Source organism: Haliotis asinina, chromosome 1 (assembly GCF_037392515.1).
Source record: "Haliotis asinina isolate JCU_RB_2024 chromosome 1, JCU_Hal_asi_v2, whole genome shotgun sequence".
NCBI classification, from domain to species: Eukaryota; Metazoa; Mollusca; class Gastropoda; order Lepetellida; family Haliotidae; genus Haliotis; species Haliotis asinina.
In genome coordinates, this window is record NC_090280.1 from 61126714 (window position 1) to 61147035 (window position 20322).

General features: G+C 39.7%; 1 protein-coding gene across 3 annotated transcripts; it reads right to left on the reverse strand.

Moving 5' to 3' along the window:
* Positions 1 to 574: 574 nt before the first annotated feature.
* On the reverse strand, positions 575 to 15267 carry LOC137295554 (uncharacterized). 3 transcript variants are annotated; one of them, XM_067826957.1, is made up of 6 exons: positions 15070 to 15267; positions 6710 to 9347; positions 5685 to 5869; positions 3774 to 3895; positions 2500 to 2578; positions 575 to 1064 (listed from the first exon to the last, which is right to left on the reverse strand). In XM_067826957.1, exon 2 carries the CDS (start codon positions 9263 to 9265, stop codon positions 7973 to 7975), a length of 1293 nt encoding a protein of 430 aa, XP_067683058.1. In that variant the 5' UTR covers positions 9266 to 9347; positions 15070 to 15267; the 3' UTR covers positions 575 to 1064; positions 2500 to 2578; positions 3774 to 3895; positions 5685 to 5869; positions 6710 to 7972. The 3 variants fall into 3 exon arrangements, with proteins under 3 accessions (XP_067683058.1, XP_067683049.1, XP_067683067.1); XM_067826948.1 differs by having other exon boundaries at positions 575 to 1089; XM_067826966.1 differs by lacking the exon at positions 3774 to 3895 and having other exon boundaries at positions 575 to 1089.
* Between the last annotated feature and the right edge of the window lie 5055 nt (positions 15268 to 20322).

The following is a 20322-nucleotide window of genomic DNA, read 5'->3' on the forward strand; positions in this document are numbered from 1 at the left end:
TTTTGCCATGACATGCTTTTGAACCTTCTGTGCATGGGCATGTAATACATGACAACTGAATGGTTCGTGAACTCCTTCAATGAAAAGGAGATCGATATGCCTTATCTTCTTGTCCAAGTGTTTGAGTAAAGCATCGACAAAAACCTTTCTAAAACACTATGTTGTTTTTCCTACTATATGTATGTCATCATCATCCCATTAGATCACAATATGGATCAGACACTGAACAGAACAGATCCTAAGTTGCTGTTCAAATGTCCAAGTTGCTGCTATTATCAATAAAACATCTTTACAGAACTGAAAATAATTTTTTGAAAGAAATAAAAAAAAATATTGATTTAAAGAACTTAGTTCCAGTAAAACTATAGCATATTACTGTTGTTATTTTGTGTCTTCTGCCACAACAGAATAAAAGCTATCACACTCATACGAGCAACACCACAAGTTCAACTTCAACACAACTTGAAGGCTGCAACATTAGTCCTCTCTCTTGACAAGAATGAGCTGCTGAAGGTCAGTTCTAACCCGGATCTTCAAGGGGTAAAATGGGAAAAGGAGTTTCCAACAATTAGGGTTCAGTTATCTCATTTATTAGTCTAAGAATTACAAGATATATGGGCTACAATACATAGAAGACATACGGTTATTGTTTATCCAATAATTTGGAAAAGAGCACAACAAAATAATTCCATCATGATAAGAAAGTTGTACCAAATGACTACTGTTTCTATTAGTGCTGGTACTGGCAGACAACAAGCGATATGTTACATCATGATACTAAAAGTTTCATCAAGATCAAATACTGTCAATGTATTGTGCACTTCAGCTACAATACAATACAAATCTCTATATAAGGATGGCAATACAATACATATCATGATACTAAAACCTTAAATCTAACACTACTCCACCTGCCCCTGTACAATTAGTGGTACTCTTAGATGACACTGAGTGGCATGTTGTAGTAGGGGTGGGTCAACTTGTAGTTGAGTCTCTGTAGGTACTCTCCACGAAGACGTGTGTCATCCCAGAGGACGATGTAGTGGGTGGGCATCACTGTGCCCCTTGAATCACAGAAAGAAGATGAAACTGTCATAGAACAAGGTGAAGTGAAATGGGGTTTAATAGTGCGTTGCAAGGCTTCTGTTCAAATGAGAACAATGAATGACTGATAACAGGGATAAGTGCACAAAACATACATGATACACATGGTCCTGAAATCCCCAAAGGATCTGAAATCTCATGCTCTATTATCAATCATAGAAAGTGTTGTTCAAGGAACTATCATGAAACATAGTTCTCTTTACGCCCTTCACACAAAGGGGTGACAAATGGTTGATGTAACAGTGAGAGCTGTTTCCTGACATGTAGGGAGCTGTGCTGAATTGAACCTTAAGTGTGTGCAAGTGCTGTTCCACTATATTAACTACACTTCCTACATCTCAAATGTCTAAGTCTTTCTTGACAGATATTGCGATTTTGCCATATACAAAGTTAAACATCAATGTATCATGGCCCATTTGTAGTACTGTATCAGGATATACAACAAGCTTAAATTTTGTATCAATTCAATGTTTCAGAGGTCCATTGATCGATGCATCAATGTGTATCGATAAATCATCACACAACTATGTATTATAGAGCATTTGTTTTCATACAATAACAACAAGGGACATAACTACACCTGATCAGAGTTTGATGTTTTGGTTGGTTTGTATAAACTGCTGCTTTCATCAATATTAGGTGCTATATGTTGCTGTGTGTAAATAATTGAGTCTGCAAAAGACAATCCAGCGATTATCATCATGAGCATCATCTACCAAACTGGAACATGATGACTTGTCATCCTGGTCAGTGAGTATGATCGTCCCATCAGCTTAGTCAACTCTTACAACAAGCACAGGTTGCTGAAGACCAATTCTAAACCAAATCTTCAGAGATCGCTGCTGTTTAGAAACAGTCTACAATCTGACCTTATAGCCTACATAAGAAACACAAGTTGGCAGTTACATGACACTGATAGTTATCAAACGTATGTGGGTTATTGTGGTGTTATTTGGAAATTGATAGTTGAAGTTTTCATTCAGAAGTGATGACTTACTCTATTAATTTAGAAGTAAGCTACAAATTTTCTAAAATTCTGAATTTCCTGAACTTATTATGAATTATGAAATACTGGCCACAGATTTGAGTCAAACCTCAGTCTGTGCTGTGAAGATCTGGGATAAAACTGATCTTCAGCTACCCATGCCTGTTGTAAGAGGCGACTAGCGGGAATGGGTGGTCAGACTCACTAACATGGTAGACACATGTCATCATATCTCATTTGCATAGTTTGATTGCTGGATCGCTGGATTGTCTGGTCCAGACACAATATAAAGCTGGAATTTTGCTGAGTGCATCACAAATTAATAAACAAACAAACCATAAAGCTGATCATGCTTTAAACAACAAGCTGACAGACTACAATGGTTTCCTTTAAGCATGCACAATACTTACATTGTATGTTCGGTCAACACTGCTGCTGAAGTCATAGTGGTGCTTCTGAACCTGTTCCATGCTCAGCTGCTTCAACAACCTGCAATAAAGACAGCCGATTATGTAAGTACGTGAGTGAGTTGTGGATTTATGTCTGTGATTTATTTCTGTGATTAAAAAGATCAATGTGATATAGTTAAAGATAGTTTTAACTTTTTAATCAAAATACAAATATACAGAAAGACATTAAATTAGTGAAACAAAAAAGTTGCATTACAAACTGAAATTAATGGCAGCAGATGAGAGAAGTATGACACATAGCATGCAGACAACTGAATCATTACATGTAAGATTGAACAATCTTTGACCTGAAAGACCCAGATTAGAATACTTGTTAGAAGCTTGTCGTAAGAGGTGATTAATGGAATCAGACTCACTGTCTTGGTTGACACGTCATTGTATATACAAACTGCAGAGACCAGTGCTCGTGAGTGAGTTTAGTTTAGCTTCACACCGCACTCAGCAATATTCCAGCCATATGGCGGCGGTCTATAAATAATTGAGTCTGGAACAGACAATCCATTGACCAACAACATGAGCAATGATTTGCACAATTGGGAACTGATGACATGTGTCAACCAAGTCAGCAAGCCTGACCATCCACTTACAACAAGAATAGTTGCCTTTTATGGGAAGCATAAGGATTGCTGAAGACCTATTCTATCCAGGGACCTTCATGGGTCAGATCGATGATCATAATGTTGAACACTGGATTGTTAGAACTAGACTTGATTGGACCAGATTATTTGCAGACCGCATATCACTGAGTATGGCATTGAACAACAAATACAGCACACTGCTACTCATACGGGATGTTGATCACTGGATTTTCTGGTCCAGACTCAATTATTTACAGACCACCACCAAATAGCTGGAATATTGCTGAGTGCGGTGTTAAACAACAAACAATGTTTAATCACTTGCCGCAGATGGCTTACTAAGAGCAATATGAGTTTACTATGGTAAATATAAAAGAGCAATAAATTTGAACTTTTAACCAGGCAAAAATCAAAATTACATGTACCAACTTCAATTGCAAAAACTTGGTCATACAATTCCGACATAAAACCTCACGTTTTTACAATTCTGAAGAAAAAAACTCTGAGCAGGTCTCACTTGTGAGCAGTACCTCTCACAGTGCTACTCTAGGATTGTGACTGTGAGATACCTAGAATACAAGGCAAGAGGCAGTAGGTTCATAAATGTATTGAAGAGATGAATCAGCTGTGACCCACCTTCTGAGGTTGATGCTGTATACTTGGATGGCTGGTGGAGCACCAGGAGGCAGCCCTGACCTCAACCTAATGGACAGTCTGATCAGGACACTGTCATTCTGTCATGTTATACCACCGGCCATCTACACCAACCAAAATATTTTTACTGGAAAGTGAGAACGGTTTTACTCATACAGTGATGTGCATGTGTTCATGTGTCAAATATGTGTAACTAACATGTGTATGGTTCATGTAATGATGTGTGTGTGATACATGTAGTGATCTGTGTGTGATGCATGTAGTGATGTGTGTGTGGGTCATTTAGTGATGTATGTGTGGTTCATGTAGAGATGTGGGGGGGATCATGTAGTGATGTGTGTGTGTGTGGATCATGTAGTGATGTGTGTGTGTGGATCATGTAGTGGTGAGTGTGTGGATCACATGGTGATGTGTGTGTGTGGTTCATGTAGTGATATGTGTGGATCATGTAGTGATGTGTGTGCGGATCATGTAGTGATGTGTGTGTGTGTTTGTGTGTGGATCATGTAGTGATTTGTGTGTAGATCATGTAGTGATGTGTGTGGATCATGTAGTGATTTGTGTGTGGATCATGTAGTGATGTGTGCATGTTTGTGTGTGGATCATGTAGTGATGTGTGTGTATTTGTGTGTGGATCATGTAGTGATTTGTGTGTGGATCATGTAGTGATTTGTGTGTGGTTCATGTAGTGATATGTGTGGATCATGTAGTGATTTGTGTGTGGATCATGTAGTGATGTGTGCGTGTTTGTGTGTGGATCATGTAGTGATGTGTGTGTGTGTGTGTGTGTGTGTGTGTATCATGTAGGGATGCATGTGTGGGTCATGTAGTGATGTGTGGGGGGGTCTTGTAGTGATGAGTATTTGGGTCATGTAGTGATGTTTGTGTGGATCATGTAGTGATGTGTGTGTGTGTGCGCACATGTGTGGCTCATGAAATGATGCATGTGTTTGTGTGCATGGTGTGTGTGAACACAGGGTTGGGGTGGGTCAATGTGACTCACAGTAATAAGCAATGGCAAATATTCTTGATACCACAATCTTGATTTTTTTAAATAAAGCACATTGCATATTTGGCCTAATTATGGACTGTTTGTTTATTACTGGGATGTTAATGAGCAAAATATAATACAGTCCAAATATCAATGTCACCATCACTCATCCTCCCATCACGACAATGGACCAGTCCATAAAAAGCTACCAAAACCATAGCTACCTATCTGCATTAAGGTCTCTAAAAATTTGGGAGCAAAATGTATTTCCGATTTAATTTGTGTTATGGGGATTGATCAAATAATCAGTCAATCAATGAATGAATCAATCTCAGGAGATTAATTGATATTCATGAGAAATGATAGATCTAATTACACTTTTGAGAGTATTTCCTTTTTACTATGTTTGTTAAATAAAGACATTAACAACTGATGCATGGGTGTGTCTCAAAAAGGAAGTGTCCTCAATCTTCTTCATCATAGTATTAATGAGTGCCTCTTCCATTTGTCAGTCATGAAGATCCTGGTTAGAATTGATCTTCATTAACCTCTGCTTGTCATAAGAGGCTACCAACACGATCAGGTTGTAAGACTCGCTGACTCGGCTGACACACACCACTGCATCCCAACTGCACATACTGCTGATCACTGGATTGTCTGGTCCCATTTCAATTATTTACACACTATCATACAGCTGGAATATTGTCAAGTGCAGCATAAAACTAAACTCTCTCCTCTTTTATTTGCACAATGGTATGATTGTGTCCCATATTTTCCCAAAAGTTTTGTGGTGGGGTTGAAGATTACAGTTGATTATTCATTGATTTTGGATCTCCAACTATAAATCTGCATGCTATGAGCTAACCAGCGATACATTTAACAGACTAGACTGGGTCTCGTACCTGATTAGATAAACGATGTGGTAGGAACAACCAACAAAAGCATGCACATCACCAATAAGCTTTTGATGAATAGTTGAAATCAACATGGTACTGGTATAGAGGTGTGTTGCGTAAGAAGTTCTCACTGAAGTAGTTGGTCATCAGTTTTATCTTCTCACAACGATTAACTTGACTTAGGCAGATCCCTGAAGATTGATAAAAAATTCATATTAACTGCACCATACAGTGCTTTCACACATATACACAAAATAATAATAATCAATACCTCCACACAGGTATGCTCATAGGTCATACAACATGATAGCTATTACTATCTCACCCATTTTCTTACGGATGATCAGAGGCTATTTTCAACCAACTCACTTGCCTAATGTGATACCATATGTATCAAAAATGGTTTGTTGTGGGGCAGGGCTGACGTCCTAGAAAATTTCAGGTGTGAGTGAGTCATAACCCATATAATGACTCTCCACTCTAAACGTTGCTGAACATAATTGATTTGTGAACTGAGATCTCTTGTTAAATGAGACCGCAACTATTTCAGCTCATACTTATTTCATGTACACTATACATGTATTTGGGGAATGACTTCAAATGAAGCAATTCAAAGAGAAAAAAACTATTGCAAAAATATTGCAGTAGATTGTTGCAATAGACTATTGTGAATGCAACAGTATGTTGTGACAGACTATTGCTATTGTTTCCCCTAGATAGTCATTCCTAATCATAATGATGCAGAAAACTAACCTTTTTGACTGCATTATCTGACATTTGGGGATTTTTCTTGTTACTTTGGTTACAGTTTAGTAATTTTGATTATTTTTGTTTGTTATTCCAAGTCGCTTAAAAACAAAAAATTCTGTTTTTGCTTCTTCAACTATCGTATTAATGACATTAAAAGTTACTTTTGAAAGCAAATCTGTATAAAGAGAAATTTCTGTCGAGAAAGAATTTATGCTACAAAATGAACACATTAGGATTTCACACTTGTATGCTTGTTAAAAACAAGACAAAGACAAACTTACCCCTCCTTTCAATGCGGTAACCATATCTCGTCAGAGGTTCACCAGCATGTCCAGCCCTAGTGGTTGGGCTGAGGCATTTTCCTGGGGTTGAAGAGGAGCTTCAGGGATATTCATCCTGGCTCACACAAGAAGTAGTTCCATTAGCTCCGCCTTGTATTTGTGCTCCTGCTTGAGCTCCTTCTAGAGGCAGTGCTCAGTCTTGGACTCTACTTTGTGGTGTTGCCTCTGCAAGTGTTGGATACTGAGCTTGTGCTCAAAATGTAGCACCTTCTTGAGTATTTGGCCAAGCCACTGATCCAGCATCAATTTGTTCCACCTCCAGATTGTGCCCTGACCAGAAATCCACCTCCAGATCGTGCCCCAGCATGAGTTCTACCTACAGAATGCGCCCCTGCCTGAGTTCTGCCTCCAGAATGAGCCCCGGCTGGAGTTCCACGTCCAGATTGTGTCCCGACCCGAACTGGACTAACGAATTGTGCCTCTTCCCTAGTTCCTCCTCCAGACTGCCTCCCCACCTGCATTTCATCCCTAAGTGGTACCACTGTCTCATTTTCTAACGCTGTCTAGTACATGTATTATGTTAGTGTGACAAATACAATTCTGCCCCAGAACATTCACTAACATATTGCTCTTTTGGGTACGGTTATATGTAATATGCCTAATCACTCCCAGTTACTTAAACCAGTATGTACCACGTTGAGAAATATATGAAACCCAGTGGAACCTTGCTCAGTGATTCATAAAGTTAAGATTTCCATAAGTTTCCCAAACAAAACCTAAAAAAGAATCTTAAGTTTCCACATTCTTTCAATTAGGTTTCCGTTGTCCTGAAATTAATATTATTTAATGTGAAAATATCCTCTATTTGAATTCTGGAGTACAGAAACACTGAGATCACTAAGTTGAACATAGCAAATAGGCAGTTTAATGTAGGTTAATATAGATTTCTGGATATATGCAGAAGAAGTCACATTTATTTTTCTACAATCGTTTCTTTCAAGATCTCACTAATGCAAACCTTCAGTGATGGTGTCCAGTGGTTTTTTTGCAATGGAAACCAACAATGATACTTTCCTGTCAGTTTCCAGGAATGGAAACTAACCTTGCTGGTTTCCGGCAGTTTCCAGACAATGAAACTAATCTTAATATTTTCATCAACAGGAAAGTGCTGGAAACCAACAATAATAGTTTCCGTGAATGGAAACGTATATGATTCTGACATTACCCAGTTTCATGTAGGTTTCTGGAAATCGTCAAAATTTGCTAGTTTTGCTGTGTCTGCCTCATAGCTTGTCGTGGAGGCCAATTTTGTTCCCTACGCACATAAACAACCTCCTCACCTTTAACATGTTTAAATCCTTCTAACCCCGTCTGCCTCATAGTTTGTCGTGGAGGCCAATTATGTTCCTTACGCACATAAACAACCTTTTCACCTTTAAATCCTTCTAACCCTGTCTGTCTCATAGCTTGTGGTTGAGTCCAGTTTTGTTCCTTACGCACATAAACAACCTCCTCACCTTTAAATCCGTCTAACCCTGTCTGCCTCATAGCTTGTGGTTGAGTCCAATTTTGTTCCTTGCGCACATGAACAACCTCGTCCCCACTAACTCCTTCTAGCACTGTCTGCCTCATAGCCTGTGGCTGAGTCCCATTTTGTTCATCACGCAGATAAACAACCTGCTCCCCTCTAAGCCCTATTCCCCTTTCTGCCCTCTCCTGTACAGGAACACTCAGCACCTGAATATGAGGCATATGCTGCTGCATTCTGCCTGACATATCTGGTGGATTATCCTGTGGCATATCCAAAGGCATATCTGGTGGATTATCCTGTAGCATATCCAAAGGCATATCTGGTGGATTATCCTGTGGCACATCCAGAGGTATATCTGGTGGATTATCCTGTGGCACATCCAGAGGCATATCCTGTTGCATACCTGGTGGATTATCCTGTGGTAGATCCAAAGGCATATCCTGTTGCATTCCTGGTGGATTATCCTGTAGCACATCCAGAGGCATATCCTGTTGCACACCTGGTGGATTATCCTGTGGCAACTCTTGCTGCATACCCCCTGATGTATCTGGAGAATTATCCTGTAGCATATCCTCCTGCATACCCCCTGGCATACCCGGAGGGTTATCCTGGTGCATATTCTGTTGCATATTGCCTGGCATACCTGGTGGACGATCTTGCTGCTTGCCAGCTGGTATACCTGGAGAATTATCGTGCGGTATATCTTGCTGCATATCCCCTGGCGTACCTGGAGGGTTAACCTGGTGCATATCTTGTTCCATAGTGCCTGGCATACCTGGTGGATGATCTTGCTGCTTGCCAGCTGGTATACCTGGAGAATTATCCTGCGGTATATCCTGCTGCATACCCCCTGGTGTACCTGGAGGGTTATCTTGGTGCATATTCTGTTGCATATTGCCTGGCATACCTGGTAGATGATCTTGCTGCATGCTAGATGGCATACCTGGTGGGTTATCATGGTGCATTGCCTGTTGCATATTGGCTGGCATACCTGGTGGGGTATCCTGGTACATATCTGCTTGCATATCCTGTGCAATACCCGAACTGGTCTGTGACAGTATCCTACCTTGATGTGTTATGATGCTTCTCACTGTCTATCTAGCAAATCTGAAAAACACCAAGGCAACACCTGTACATGGGGTGATACAGCTTATTGAGAAGGAGGTGTGTGTGGAGGTGTGTGTGCGTGTGCGTGCGTGCATGCGCACACTTTATTTTTATTTTACCTGAGATTCAATGGTTACTTAACAAAATGTCTGGACAAAAAAAAAGGTGGGTGCATCCCTGCTTAAAAAAAACAAACAAAACACACGCACGCATGCATGCATGCACGCACACACACACTTTATCTTACACCACACCCTTTCTGTACAGATTCGGTATTTGAAAAAAAGATTATGATGTGTAGAAAGATATCCTTTAGATATTTTCTGATCTTTTATGCTAACTTTTCAGCATTTTAGTTCAAACTGCAACTGTTTCTCACAGCATAAAGGGGTGCAGTTGGGTAGTCTGGTAGTTACAGTGTTCACTCATCATGCTGAAGACCTAGGTTCGATATCCCACCTGGGTTCAATGTTAAGCCTAAATGTGGCCAACCCTACTGTGATATTGCTGATACATTGCTAAAAGCGTTGTACAACCATACTCACACAGTCAGTGGTGACTCACAATACACTCACTCACAATTAATATTCAATTTTCCCAGCTCTTCATTTTTCTGCTATGCCTGCATGTAGCAAAACCCTATCCATGCCTCAGGTGGAAGAAGCATTTGAATGGTTTAAAAGTAAACACCAGCAACGGTTCAAATGCAACATTTCAAAAGGACATGTTTGGTTGTTGTTGAACGCCACTCTCGATAATATTCTTCCTATTTGTCAACGGTCTGTACATAACAGAATCTGGACCAGACAATCCTGTGATCAACAGCATGAGCATCGATCAATGCAATTGGTCAACGCTGGCATGTGCTAACCAAGTCAGTGAGTCTGACCACTTGATCCTGTTAGTGACCTCTTATTAGAAGCATGGGTTGCTGAAGATCAATGACACCTACATCTTCATGTTTCATTGCAGCCATACCATGACAAATGACATGGATGCATTAGGAAACAAGCAAAATAGGCATGATAAATTAAAAAGGTTGAACAAGTCCTGTCCTATTACCATGATTGTTGGAAGCGTCTTTGTATATTACACGAGAAAATTACAGAGTTATGCCGAGATACTGTGTTGTCTGGATTACAGTCTTTCTGCAGTGAAAATGTACCTATGAATTTAAATATAAACACAAAAATAACTCATATAAACTAAAACTGAGATAGCATAATCACATAATTTTTCTTCTTGCCATTTAAATGAAAATATTGAACATTTTAAGTCTCAGAATTTTATTCAACTTTGGATTAAAGTTATTTCACAAATGAACAGTTTCAAATAGATATTATTGTTTGCATTACAAGGGGGGCAAGTGCAGTAGCTGGGAGAGGGAAACAAAAGCACATTCGGTATGTGACGAGCGTTAATTTAGACCAACCCCACCTTTTCTGGTTAATTTTATTTATTCCAGGACATGAGGTTACAAGGAGAGTATACATAGTGTATACATACAAGAGTAGTGACTGAACAGGACTGAGTTCACATACTCAAGGATAATGTTCCTCTACAAATAGGTGTTAATAGCCCAAACCTACATGGTGTTTCATTTAACTGTATGTAAGAATGGAAGTTAATGACACCTAACAAAGCAGTTGCCGCTTCTTAAGTGCTTGAATTGCCACTTTGAAACTTCACTTGCATATCACACTGCTTCTCTCACAGTCACAAATGTAGTGCCCAGACAGGTAACGATTGATAGTTTAAATGATAAATTCTAAAAGAATATAAGCTCTAACAGTCTGTCATCCTGAGTAATGTCTGCTTTTCTAGATCTGCATCATGAAGGATTGAAGTACTACACATCCTTGGGCTCAGCCTTCTGTACAACCTTGGTGCAAGGTTAAGCACATGGGAGCAATCCCACCACTCCATATAGTTCTGTTTCATGTAAAATGGCAGGCAGGTCATGGACAAAGGGTCCTCATTTTGTTGAAAATGGACTTGAATGTCACACTGACCTTATCATTGACAAGAAAAAATGATCCAGCTATAACGTACCTAATATCACACAAATGGGCCAGTACTGGCATTGTTCTTGCCTGTACTGTTGGTACTGGAACATTGTAGTATTTGTACAACAGTACAGAGCCAGCACTGGACCAATGCTTGTTTTCCATTAGTGGGCCGCTACAGGCAAATTTTACTGGGTCACATAGGGTGGATACTGTAAGTACTGCACTGCAATACTGTGCCAGCACTGTACTGGCCCAATAAGGCAGTTCACTTCCTGTCTGGTGAGTTGTGGGAAATCATCTCAGAACCATGTTGTCTGCTCATCCACATTTCTGAACGTAAAATGACTTAATGTGATATTAAAAATAGCAGTATTTGCTGGGAATCACTTAGAGAGAATACTTTTCAACTAGGGTTAATTTTTCAGCTAAAGTTTTGAAAATAAAATACATAAAGAATTTTGCTGAGACAAGATTTTGAAACATTCAGTAATTGTATGCCATGTTGTTAGATCACATTTAACTTGTTGACATGCCTCGTTCAAAACCATAAATTCAATGTATATCCAAGATCATAGGACTGTTTTATAATCATGTCATACCAGACAAAACAATGAAAGACTGAATCAAAAGTAAATGAAAATTTGAAAATAAAAGAGACTGTATCAGTGTACCAATTATCAACAACACCTGGCTGTAGCGCTTGTGAAGACAGTTTGATTTCGTAGCCTACCATTTTAGTGATGTGTCAATGTGTGAAATATTATGGTTCTGCAAATCAAGTTGTCTTCTCAAGCGCTACAGCCATGTGTTGATGATATCTGGTGCGCAGTGATAACTGGTCACTAGCCAGTATATATTGTTTATCTGCAAGCCAATGCATCTCTTTCGAAATGGCAAATGAGCAGTTTGAGTACAAGTTCATTCCAACTTCACGTCACAACATGGAAACGGGAACTATAAGCACCGTGGTATATGCAGATGCAGGATCCTAGCTACATAATGAAGCACCAGTAGAATGTGTAATAAATACTTTGTGATTGTGGATAGTGTATAAATAATTACAGTATTATTGTTTACAATCTACATCCATGTCATTAATGAATTCATGTTATGAAAAATCTATATATATGCATTTTCAATGCATTAAATATTGTGGACATCATTCAAACCTATCTTGTAAAAATAAACTTTCTATGAGAATAATGACACATACCTCCCGCCTGAAATGTATTCTACTAAATGTAGGACTGTGTCGGGGATTTGGGGTTTGGTTTTAGGGGTAGGTTTAGGGTTTATCCTAAGGGTTTAAAGGGGCACTGATGTGGAGCATTTTCCGTGGACTGGTGTAAACTTTTGTTATTGTTTTTCTCCCGTGAGTACCCGGATGATATCCCAGAATTCGTGACTGGTTCGTGACCTCTGCTGCGCAGTCCGTAAACGCAATTGATAGTTTAATTATAGACAGGTCAACTGAGGTGAAGTCAATTGTACTTCATTACAAATGTATTATGAAAACAAATGAAACACTTTGAAGGTTAATCATCTGCCAGTGGTAAAAATGGTAAAAAACTATTAGGACGGTAAAATAACGAAGCCAATGTACGTCTCTATATTTTGTCTCATAACCCTAATTAGTTTATTGTCATATTTGTATGATTCTGAAAATTAATAAAAGAACACACGATTTGCTTATACTCATAGTAAATTTCTAACATAACAGCAACATTTATACATTGTATAGATTGCCAATGTGGATCCTATTTCACATACATACGCGATCTAGTGTGTGTTTTCTGTCATACAGATTCTGCTGAATGCTACAACAAATAAATTAAAACAAAATGCAAACAATGAATGTAAAACAGACTAATTTTATAGCAACAGTGTCAGGCTACTACCTTGTTCAGGTATGTATCCATCAATATCCTCGTAAAAGAAATCGTATTCCATTCATCTGCAGCTGGTAAATAATCCTGCTCTGTGTCGCGTGTCTTACAACTGTCTCATTTGCGAAAAAAGTAACACATCGTTTCACGTCTTTCGTTGGTGATAAACCTCTCATTGGTCTCCCAAGATAGCACACCTGGCAACTAATTGTATGATGTCCACTATTCTAAGTAATTTAGTTGACCAATATTGAGCAATCAATCAATCAACGCAAGGGTGGTTAATTCTTTGAAGGGAGGATGTTGTTTTTGCACTCACACTTTACGACAGGGTGTAGTCATCTACACACACTGCCTTTTGACAAATCCGCTAGAAGAACAAAAGTAATTAATCAATCAGTGTGTTATCGGTTAATCCTTTGATCGATGTTTGTTTTTGTAACTCAGGTGATAAACCCTCTTGCATCACTTACATGCACATATTACATAACATACAATACATTTGCCATTACAGACCTTAATTTATAATGATGAGTATTTACTCCAGACAGGAGAAATGCCAAATGGGAACCTTTGTTGAGTAACCGAAGTGGTGTTGCTACTAATTATACCTGTTATAAATTCATGAATTGACCATCAAGAGAATGATGACAAATAACACGTGTAGGTTTACACCATCAAACGCGAGTTACAGCAAGGAAGATGTAATCTCTGTGTCGCATGCAGCCTGAAAACACTTATGGGCCGAAACTGTTTTGAGGATACCAACGGAATTTCGTTACATAAGGAATACACACAGGCATTTGCTGTGTACTTTGGTAAATAAGTGAAATAAGTTTTTTTTACGTAAGACAATTTTCAGATTTCTCTACCAAAGCCAAGGTCATCGTTTTTTGTTTACGAATTCAAATAAATCAACTGTGTGTTTTATTATCATAAATAATAAACCATTGTAGCTACCATTGCTACCAAAATTTACGTATGCTATTTGCTATCACAGCTCAACCAACACTCAAAACTACCTAAATATAAAGCTTTGCAATCTTCCGTACTGAAACAAATGGGTTGCTACGTGCCTGTAGACATCATATTTTCATGTAACATGATTAAATATAGAGGTTAAAAACACAGAAATAGGATCAAATTGGATCAGTAAGTATACCATCCAAGCATCCGAAAAGAACTACACTGCTGGGATATATGGTTACGATCAGACAAGGAATACCATGGATATTTTTAAACAAATGGCATGTGATGGGCATCCGGCCTCCTGACTGTTTAAGTGAAGAAATTTTGCTAATATGGACAGGAGCCCAGTTCCTTTGTCCGTCACGGTCGAAGGAGTGGGCGCTGACCAATTTGCGGTCTGCTTTCGTAATTAGACCGTTGGCGAGAAGCATTATTCGGTCCGCATCAGTGCCCCTTTAAGTTCAGGCTTTAATTAAAAAACACAGGCCTGCTTACATTTTTCGGCATAGAATGATTAAAACAACTACGGGGTTACGGGTGGAAATCTCTTTCAGAATAGTACAGGACCGTTCCGGAATGCCTAAATATGGGCATGATTTTCTGATTGCTCTACCACTATGGCTATCATTGCTACGTGATGTTAGCTTGGTAGAGTATAGCATTAGGGCACATATGGGCTACAATGCCCATCCGTCAACAAAACGGACGGCACCAACTGATTTTTTTAGGAATGCCGGTAACGTCTAGCTACTGCGAAATGTGTTCAATATTGCCGTTGACTCCACACCTCACCCCCTCCCCTGCCCCAAATCCGAACGTGACGTATGAAGCATTAAAAATAGCATAATGTATACTCACGCCAGTCGCCTTCGGTGAATATTCCGAAAACGAGACGTTTTCTGTCCTTATAAAATCCTCCACAGTTACAAATAGCTCTTGATCTCTGTCCAGCCACAAATTCTTTAAAACTTGCAGTCGGCATTACTCAATAAACCCCCATTGCATCTGTCATAAGAAAGCTCCCGATGACCACTATCAACGCATACCACTCTTCTTCTTGCAATCGAAACAGCCTGAACGTAACTGCTGAGGTTTTAGGTCAAAACGGACCTGAGGATTTCGATGAAAATACGGATTTAGGTAAAAACGGATTGTGGGATGTAGATCAAAACGGATACATTTTTTCATGTCAAAATTAGCAGTCATCGCAGCTGGTGAGTAAATAAAATGTTTTTAACTGTAGTCAGGTTTCATGCACCGTCTTTTTGTAATGGAGTAATCCATATTTCTCATCTCTTATCCTGACATTACACCAACCGTTTCTTTTTGATAACCACATTTATCATACAAAACTGTTTTACTGGAGATACTGCTAATGTGAGAGTAACCGATTTATTATTAATATATATTGCTATTAAGATATCACACATTGTGTAATAACATCGCGTGATGCCGTACTATGACGTCAGAGTGGTTTTGAGCCATGACGTCACAATGCTATTACTTCTGTTACGATAGTAGTAGGCCTTGCTTGACCTGCAGAAAGCTGAGTGTTATCACAATCGTTGAATTCTTACGAAAGACGTATTTTGCTCGATATTATTTTGCTAATGTTGGGTGGGTAATAAATAAAATACTAACCTATCGCTTTCGCTCATTAGATACCAAACCATTCATTCGTTTCATAAATATTGTATTACCTGGGTCATCGTGTACTATTCTCTGTCTCTTAGGAGATATCGTTTGACAGCAGATTTTGCATTCGTAACTACTCGTGTCATTCCGGCAAGCCGAGACGAGTAGTTACGAATGCAGATTTTCTACAATGGCCTGTCATGACTCACACTGCTATTACGTCCAAAGCCTGATGAGGTCAGAATGTTGTGACGATATAAACTTAATGACGTCACAATGATATGTCATCGGAGCAGCCTACCTGTGCGATAGATTTGTGACCGTCACATATCAGTGTGTTGGTAATTTATCTCATTTAGTCCGCTTTGAGCTACTGATGTACCTTTGAGAAAGTAAGATGGGTTTTTCGTTACTCTTAGCAGTATTTGAGCAATATTACTGCGGGGAACACCAGAGATGGACTTCGCACAATGTATACGCATGTGGGGAATCGAACCGCGTTCAGCATGACGAGGTAAAGCTTTAACCATCAGGACTCCCTACCATCTCTGATTACACAGGTTCAACACTTCACAGTCTTTTCACATAGCTCCTTTAATTTCTAACTGTCAAATCAAACCGCGCTCATCGGCAAAAACATTCCCATTGCTGTTAAATCTGGCATACCCTTGTCATTCGTATGACATACATAATTTAATGGCACATGCTTATGTTACGAATAAATAGTTTAGTTAAATGATAACGTTTGTTATTAACATAGTTATTTCAATATATTGCATATGCCATTTCATCGTGAGTCTCCACTGTCCATGGTGGCATTATTCATGAGAATATGGGCATTTAAATATGTAAATTAAATTCCCCGCACAGGAATATACGAGGGGAAGTCAATAAGTTCATAGAAGTGGGTGCTGATATATCCTTGGTGATGTTGTCATTGGTGTCATTATTGAGTTGATTCATCTGTGACTCTGTATACTGATACCCAACCTTCCTCGAGCATTTACTTGAGAGTTAGAGCCTTTAAAAGACGATTACCCTGCACAAATCATGGAAACCTCCAAAACTGAGTTTCGTGCAGTTATCAAGTTTCTCACTAAAGAAGGTGTGAATGCAACCGAAATCCACAAACGCATGATCAATGTGTATGGCGAGGAAGCCCCTCAATATTCCACTGTGGCAAAATGGTCAGTTGAGTTTAAGCGAGGTCGCAGCTCCTTGGAAGATGACCCACGGTCAGGAAGACCTTCTGAAGCCATTACAGAAGATACAATTGCCCGGATCCAACGCTTAATTATGTCCGATCGGAGAATAAAGGTGGACGAGATAGCTTCAGAGTGTGGCATTTCACATGGAAGTGTTTGCACAGTGATCCATGAACACCTGCACATGTCCAAGGTATCCGCAAGATGGGTCCCTCGTAACCTAAATGCACATGATCGTCACCAGAGAGTTGAATCCAGTCGTGAGCTGTTGGACATCTACAACGCTGATCCTGATAACTTTCATGCTCGTCTGGTTACTGGGGATGAAACCTGGATTCATCACTGGGATCCCGAAACCAAACAAGAATCCATGCAGTGGAAGCACAAGCATTCTCCTGCACCCAAGAAGTTCAAAACACAACCTTCTGCTGGCAAGATCATGGCAACCGTTTTCTGGGATTCAAAGGGTGTGATTCTCATAGACTATAAACCACCTAAAACTACGATCACAGGGGCTTACTATGCTGACTTGTTGAAAAGATTGAGAGCGGCCATCAAAGAGAAGAGGCGTGGGAAGTTGACAGCTGGAGTCATGCTTCTCCACGACAATGCACCAGTCCACAAGAGCCGTGTTGCACAAGCTTCTCTTCAACAATGTGGCTTCGAACAACTAAACCATCCCCCATACAGTCCAGATCTGGCCTCCAGCGACTACTATCTGTTTCGCAATTTGAAATCTCACTTGCGTGGAACAAGATTTGCCAATGATGATGACCTCAAGGCAACAACAGAGGCGTGGCTGAGGGACCAATCTGAAGACTTCTATTTCAAGGGCATAGACAGTCTCAAAGACAAATGGGCAAAATGCATCGAGGTTCAGGGAGACTATATTGAAAAATAAAACCAATATCACAACCATTGTGTTCTGTTTTATATCGAGTTCTATGAACATATTGACTTCCCCTCGTACATTCCTGTTTGATCTTGGCTAAACATAACAAACAAGAAATAGTTGTTCAATGGAGACGTATTTGATCCTGCTGCCATGGCAGTGTTTTGGACACCTGTTTCAGCAACTGCTTTCATCCAGTCCTCATTTATAGTTTCTTTGGCATGGTGGTGTTTGACTGCTGTGTCGAACGTCTATGCTTTAGTAATTCCAGTGAAAGGCAACATGGATGGTAACATTTAATGTATGTGCTCATTCGTGTATAACCAGTTCACCTATTTTAGACCGCCATCTACAGTTTTTGTTCAGGTGTGAGTACGAAGAAACAAAAGCATGCAGGAATGTCTAATTGATTACAAGAGTAAACGAAGAGGACTGCGTAAGCCTATGTTGTAGCCGATTGTGCAGCAGTGGAGAAAATACAACACAAGAAGGAAGTACAACACATGCAAGGCCATACTCTCTATGTGGCTCAAGATTGTTCCAGTGAGTATTTGAAAGTCCACTTGTTAATGACATGATTTTTTTCTTTTCTTTTGAAAAAATTATTAAACGGAGTCCACTTCACCGACAAGTACAGAGACAGTTAACGACTCTGATGTAGACTAATGATGAACAGAACGCGGGTAAGTTACAGCTAGTGATGCTAACGTATTGCAGTTTATGTGATCACTCACGTTCTTCGTACCGTAATAGTTGGTAGAGTGAGCGGATTGGAATGAGGTTGCTTTGAAAAGTGTATTACTTATATCCACGTCAGCCCGATGTTATCATGACAATTCAGGTATTGGGATGTCTCCACAAAGACTGGGTCATCCCAATGGTATTTAGAAGTGTATAATGATCGGGTTTTTTTTCCTGGGTCGATACCAAAGACGGGAATGTTGCACCGATTTGTAAGTAGCCGATCGTCGACCAGACAATCGAAGACTGCTCTAAATCCAGGCTTCGATTCACCACACGGATACAGTATGTGAGTCCATTTCTTCATCATGATATTCCTGGAATATTGCTAAAACCTAGTCTTCTTCACTCACTCACTCACTCGCGGTTATGCAGCTGTAGCTGATTCTGGGTGTGCTTAATTCTAATTCCCTCACTCGACTTCCAGAGTGGGACAGGATAACATAAGGTTCAATAACTATCTTTAGTAAATGACATCGTTTTGTTCATTTTAAGAGGGTATATTCCGCTGGCTAAACTACACCGGTCCCCTGCCCAGACGAATATCAAAGTCGATGCACAAGACTATCTCGGATTTAGGCTGCTATGAAAGCGGACCAGTTGCAGTGGATTCTCCCGTTTGAACCAGTCTTTGCAGAGCATATATGTACTTACTATAGGGCATGGCTGAATGAAGTACAACAAGGCACCGTCATGACTTCTTATTTCGGTATATGATGCGTGAAAATAAAAATAAGGATTTCTGAGAAGTCACTAGTGTGACTGAATAAAGCACACAGAAAGGGAACGTTGTCTTTTACGTCATCATTTGATGTACACACTTTATCTAAGGAATTTCACGTCATTATTTGAAATAAACACTTTATCTAAGGAATTTCACGTCATTATTTGAAATAAACACTTTATCTAAGGAATTTCACGTCATTATTTGAAATAAACACTTTATCTAAGGAATTTCACGTCATTATTTGAAATAAACACTTTATCTAAGGAATTGGGAATACTGAGGTGTTATCCTTTTCATGACTATCACATGTGTTAGTTTGATGCGGGAGAATATCTCAAAGTGAGACAGGTGAGCTATGCTTACCATTCTGTGAAACCCATTCGAATATGCTACAAAAATGGAAGCGAATCTGACTGGAGAGGGATTCGAGCCGTCGATCAATCGTTTTGTTTCACCCTTAGAGCTGCTTTGAGCTCCTCGCACTGGTATACCATCAAATCTACGACAGGACCAAACCGTACTTCATTCTCTTCAGTCTACTTAGACGTCTTTAAATGTTGGCAGTAACAATCCGTAAACCCATGCGGCCACCTCAGTGGTGTAGTGGTTAGAGTGTTCACTCGGAGAGCGGCAGGTCGTGGGTTCGACCCCCGTCTGTGTCATACCAAAACACTTTAAAATATGGTACTTGCTGATCCCGTAAGAGTACTTGAAGGAGTTGTCGGTTCAGAGTCTTCACGTTTCACTGCAGCATGGTATCTCAGTGAGCTAGCACCATAAAACCAGCTTAAGTCTGGGCTAGTACAAGCAGTCTCACATACGCACTAACAGACGTCGTCATGCGAGTTACACATTCTTAAGTGTGACGAAACCTCATGTCACCTGACTTCACTGTGAATTCAAGCGTTAGT

Excerpts from the sequence above, each read along its gene's own strand:
- LOC137295554 (XM_067826966.1), bottom strand. The coding sequence starts at position 9,265 with ATGCAAGCAGATATGTACCAGGATACCCCACCAGGTATGCCAGCCAAT.